Genomic DNA, 5,712 nt, shown 5'->3' on the forward strand with positions numbered 1-5,712 from the left:
TGTAGCTATAGTGTCCAGGGAGTTGGGAGGATCTGGGTGATGTGGAGGAAGAGTGTCTATGATTTTTCCATTGATGTCATTGGGGATCAATTCATTTCTAGAACCTTAGTGGATAGGATATTATATCTAGTGCTAGGGTACATATTGGTGCTGTGTATGCCTCTAATCACGTGAGCGAGAAGAGGAACTTGTGGTCTCAGTTGATTGATGTGTGTGCCTCATGATAGCTTCCTGGAGTTGTTTTAGGGGAATTTTAATGCATTTCGTAGTAGCTCGGAGGATTTTAGTGGTTGCCTAGCTTGAGGGAGATGGAGAAGTTTGATGAGGTGTTATTGGAGGCGGATCTGGTTGAGTTAAGTGTGACAGGTAACTGGTTTACCTGGACTAGTAAACTTCAGGGGAATGGTATTCTTGCGCTGTTTGGATCGATGCTTGTCCAATGAGGCGTGGAAGGTAGCTTTTCCGTATTCGGAGTTAGGGTTGGTCAATGGGGAATTTCTGATCATAGCTTCTTCTGGTTTCTATAGGGGAGACGAGGAGTAGTCTGCCTCCTACGTTTCGTTATTTCTCTCATTGGGTGGAGACAAAAGGTTTTCTTGATACTATCAGGTTATGAAGGCTGCTAGGTTAATGGTAGAAAGGAATCCTGATTCAGAGTTGGTGTGTGCGGAGACGGCTCGGGCCACTGAGGTGTTTTGGTCAGTGGCGAGATTGGAGGAGGCGTCGCTCTGGCAGAAGGCCAGGGTCAGGTGGCTGGAGTTAAGTGATATGAATATAGCTTTTTTCCATCGCTGTGTTCATTCTCGTCGCAGCTGTAGTGGTTTGTTTAAGGTCGTGGATGCTGGGCGGACTCGCCAGACAGTGCAAACAGGGTGGCAGGGGTGGCGGTAGAATTCTTTCGGGGTTGCTTAGGGGCTCAGCATGTGAGGTTTAGGGATCTTACTGCCCGAATTGGTGATATTGTGCAGTTCAGCTGGCCCGAGGAGGGGGTGGAGGCACTTGGTCGGCCAGTGAGTGGGGAGGAGATTCAGAAGGCTTTATTCTCGATGAAGTCTAGGAAGGCTCCTGGGCCTGATGGGTTTTCGGTGGATTTTTATAGAGTTGCTTGAAGTGTGGTTGGGATGATTTCTGTGACGCTGTGTTGAATTTTTTTGAGATATGTTACCTGCCTAGTGGAGTTAATTCTACTGTTATTACTCTCATTCCTAAAAGGCGGGGAGCTGAACGTATGGAGGAGTTTCGTCCTATTTCATGTTGCAATATTATGTATAAGTGTATCTCGAGGATCTCAGCTGAGAGATTGCAGTTGTGGTTGCCTGATTTCATCAGTGATAATCAGTCTACGTTTTTTCCGGGTAGGTCGATTTTTTTATAACATTTTATTGTGTCAAGAGCTCGTGGGGAACTATAAGGAGGGCAGAGGGAAGCCGCGTTGTGTGCTAAAGGTTGACCTTCAGAAGGCGTACGATTCAGTGAATTGGGATTTTCTGTTTGGTGTGTTGTTGGCTATAGGTATGCCCCTTCAGTTTGTGAGTTGGGTGAGGGCTTGTGTTACTTTGCCTAAGTTCTCTATGATGATTAATGGTTCCTTTGAAGGGTTTTTTTCTTGGTAGGAAGGGGTTGAGGCAGGGGGATCTGCTATCTTCTTTTTTGTTTGTGATGGTAATGGAGGTCTTATCTAGATTATTGAATAAACCTCCTATGTGGTTTAGGTTCCATGATCGGTGTGAACGTTTGGGCCACTCATTTGGTTTTTGCAGATGATTTGATGATTTTCTGCGTAGTTGAGAGAAATTCTTTGGAGTTTATGAGGCAGGTATTGATAGAGTTTACAGAGCTGTCTGGTTTAGTTGCAAATGTTGGGAAGAGTTCCATGTTTGTTGCGGGTGTGGAATCAGGGGAGGCGGAGGAACTAGCTGCGTATATGGGTGTCTCTCTTGGTTCGTTGCCTGTTAGGTATCTGGGTTTACCTTTATTGGCGGTTCGGTTGAGGGCTGTGGATTGTGCACCTTTGATACAGAGGATTACAGCTCGTATTAGAAGCTGGGCAGTGAGGTCCCTCTCCTTTGCTGGGAGGTTGCAGCTTGTTAGGTCTGTTTTACAGTCCTTTCAGGTTTTTTGGTGTAGCATCTTTGTGTTTCCTGCGTGTGTAACTTATGAGGTTGATCGTCTGTTACGTAGTTATTTATGGAATGGTAGTGTGGTGAGTCGGGGTGGTGCACGGGTGGTGTGGGATGAGGTGTGCTTGCCGTTGGGAGGGGGGTTGGGCGTGAAGCATGTGGCCTCTTGGAACCAAGCTGCTATTATGAAGCTGCTCTAGCTTCTCTTAATTAAATCGGGGTCACTATGGGTGGTTGGGTGGAGGCGTATGTTTTGCGTGGGCAGTCGTTGTGGGTTGATCGGAGTGAGGTTGGGAGGTCTTGGTGCTTGAGGGTTATCTTGCGAAGTAGAGATAGATTCAGCAAAATGTTGATATAAAGATTCAATTGACAAAAAAAGTCAACTTTTGAGTCATTTATTGACAATGAAATTTGTCATGAAAAAATGTTATCATGACATATAATTACAAATGTAAAAAAAAAAATGCTTATTGTTGATTGTATTGAAAAATCAAGAAGCAATCAATAATGACAATTTTTTTCATGTGCCAATTGTCATCGATGCATTTTCTTTAATGTTGGATTCAAATACTAAAAAAGAGTAAAAAAAAAAAAAAGTGCTTATGAAAGTATTTTTTATAGTCATGAAAACTTGTTTTTGTTATAATGATCAAAACTCGAAGTCAATAGTATTGGGATTGATGTATTAAATCTCGTGGTTTCATAGTGTAATTTTATTTGTATAAACATATTGTTTATTAATAAAATAAGTTATTGTTTTATTTGACTTTTATTTGCATAAACAAAAAATCAATAAAACTAAAATCCAAAGTTATTTGATAAAACTTAAACATGTATATGGTGATATACAGATGAATCATGTTTAAGCAATAACTTAAACAGTCAATAGTAGATGGATAAGGTTGGGTATCTTGGTAATACTACATATATGACCTGCTTTGTAATTGTTATATTATTGTAATATTGGGTTGTATGTCCTAAAACTCGTGGTTTGTAACATTAAACATATTCTATTTTATAATTAAAGATGTTACTGAGGTTTATGCAGTAAAAATGTTTTGAATATGGTGAGTTGCACCTTTTAGCCCTAAATTCAATAAACTAAGAACCCTTGCTATAGCATGAATACTTGAACTTTATGTGGAGACATAAAAGTAAAGAAACATTGAAGGTTTTGAGGAAAGTATGGGATTAGATCAAATATTAAAATTTACAGACATAAATTTTACGGCAAAAACTATACAGATTATGCATTTAAAAGAAATCTACAGAATATAAAATATGCTTAAGAAATCTTACCTTGAAGACTCTTCTTCACGAGATTCCCTTCTCCGAATCTTGTCATGAACAATATTGAATCCCTGTCAAGAGGACACCACCACGAATGTTACATCTGTATCTCTAGGTGAGAATCCAGGAGTTTTGTAGGCTCTGACTATTTTGGAAGAGAGGGTTTTTTAGAGTGTTGAGAGGAAGAGATGATATTCAGATTTTCTCTCATAACTTTTTTTTTTTTTTTTTTGTACCCATCTCTTTGTGAAAAAACACACAAGGAAGAAGAACTTCTCTTTTTTTTTTCTACTTCCCTACTAGGGGGTTACAACTCCCTCCCAAATGATTTTTTAAAATAAATATAATAAAATGATTTAATTTTCATAAATCAATTTAAATAAATATATTTTATATGATAACTACTTATCACATAATATATATTAAACTATATGTTATATCAAATATAGCACATAATTATAGTTTTTATCTCTCATCAATGACATTTAATATAAATCAATTTATATTAAATTTATATTATATGAATCGAATTCATATAATTAATATTTTGAATCATATTCAAATATTTTATTTCCTCTCAAATAAACTTTATATTATATGTTATCAAAATACATTATAGTAATTATATTATATATAATTAGATTAAATTAATTATATCACATATAATTATTTCTCAATTAATTTGAACAACTCAAAGTAATCCAAAAATTGATTCTCATTAATTCTCGTTGAGCTGAAAGAGGGATTCTCATGGACCTGTAGCTTGAAGCTCCAACGGTACGTGAATAATTAATTAAACTCCTTTAATTAAATTGTTCACCATCCGTTAACGGTCGAACACTCCATTAAAGACCGATAATTGCACTCTTTGCACTCAGATATATTTTTGTTGTCCACATATAACCAGTCAACAATACAATGACCCTTCACAAATTGTTCTAAGTACAACTAGGTCAAAATTACCGTTTTACCCCTATAGTTACATCTAACTCCTTAAGTACCACTGACCCCTCTAATGAACAATAAATCATAGTCTAACTATGACCAAACCCCTCTCGAGCCAAGAGGGGATGTGGCGCTACATTGTTTAAGCCCGAAATAAACGCTTAAGATAACAATTTATCTACTTACCCAATGTTGGGGAAGGAGTGAATTTCTTCTTGTGTAACTATGTTCCCAGTTCCCCAATCAGAAAAATCCTCAAAATGGTAAGCTTGTTGAGTCGGCGATCTGGCCACTTTAACTATACAAATCAAATGAATGCCTTCATTGGCAGGTTACAATTCACTCAGGATTCAGGTCATATTACCTATGGTCATCCTGGTGAAATGTAAGTCTCTATTATGAATGGCGTTATATAATGAGACTAAACATTTTGTGGTCCGATCTGATACAAAATCCTTTGTATAGAATATCCTCGCTCACATGTCTTCACAATGAATAATCAGAATCAGATCATTTGTAGTACTTTACAATAATTGTAACATCTACAAAACGGATCATACTCGTAGTGTCACTAAGATAAGGTATCCAGCCTTATCATCTACTACAAATCATTTTGGGTTATCACTTAAAACATGATCCACCTGTATGTCTCTACATACATGTTTAAGCTACAAGATAACCTTGGATGTTAGTTTATTGGTTTGTGGTTAATGTAACTAATTTTGAAATAAAACATCACATATTTTATTACATTAATGTTTGTACAATACAATTACAAACTATAAGCCTTACGAGATTTAGGGCATCAACCCAACAAAAAATGTAACATCCCGTGTATTCCTAATTTTTTTTATTTAGTATTTACTGAAGGAAATTTTGGATTTTATGTCAAATTAAATTTTTTTGTTTTAGAATAGGTGATATTATTATACAACAACAAGGGGATTCCACAGCCCGGAATCAAGGCATTAAAACAACAAAGCACAAGCAAAGACAGGACAATAAAACTAAAACAAAGCCAACAGGATAAGACCACCGAACAAAACAAACATAAACGTAAACTCACAAACTACCAAGGGAAAGACAGAGAAAAGAACCCAAAACCCCACAAACTAGGGGCTACAACAAAACAGAGAACAACGTAAAGCTCAAAAAGAAAAAAACATTCGTACACACACTAGATAAGACCAAGAAGGTCAACTCGCCAGGAAGTAGCACGAGCACGAACCGTAGAGACCATAAGGTGAACCAGAGTAGACACCGACCTCGGTCGACCTTCATGCAGCCGCCGATTACGCTCCTGCAGATGTAGTATATAGAAGCACACCATAAAACACGGAAAAACAACTTACTACGT

The 5,712-nt window shown here is 37.5% G+C and overlaps 1 protein-coding gene across 1 annotated transcript; it reads left to right on the top strand.

The window, feature by feature from the left end:
* The first annotated feature begins 612 nt into the window (after positions 1-612).
* On the top strand, positions 613-2,320 carry LOC120081057. The gene is made up of 5 exons (XM_039035736.1): positions 613-744; positions 969-1,085; positions 1,157-1,355; positions 1,513-1,584; positions 1,713-2,320. Exons 1-5 carry the CDS (start codon positions 613-615, stop codon positions 2,318-2,320), a joined length of 1,128 nt encoding a protein of 375 aa, XP_038891664.1.
* The last annotated feature ends 3,392 nt before the right edge of the window (positions 2,321-5,712 follow it).

The sequence above is a fragment of the Benincasa hispida genome, chromosome 7 (genome assembly GCF_009727055.1).
Source record: "Benincasa hispida cultivar B227 chromosome 7, ASM972705v1, whole genome shotgun sequence".
In the NCBI taxonomy this organism is placed as follows: domain Eukaryota; kingdom Viridiplantae; phylum Streptophyta; class Magnoliopsida; order Cucurbitales; family Cucurbitaceae; genus Benincasa; species Benincasa hispida.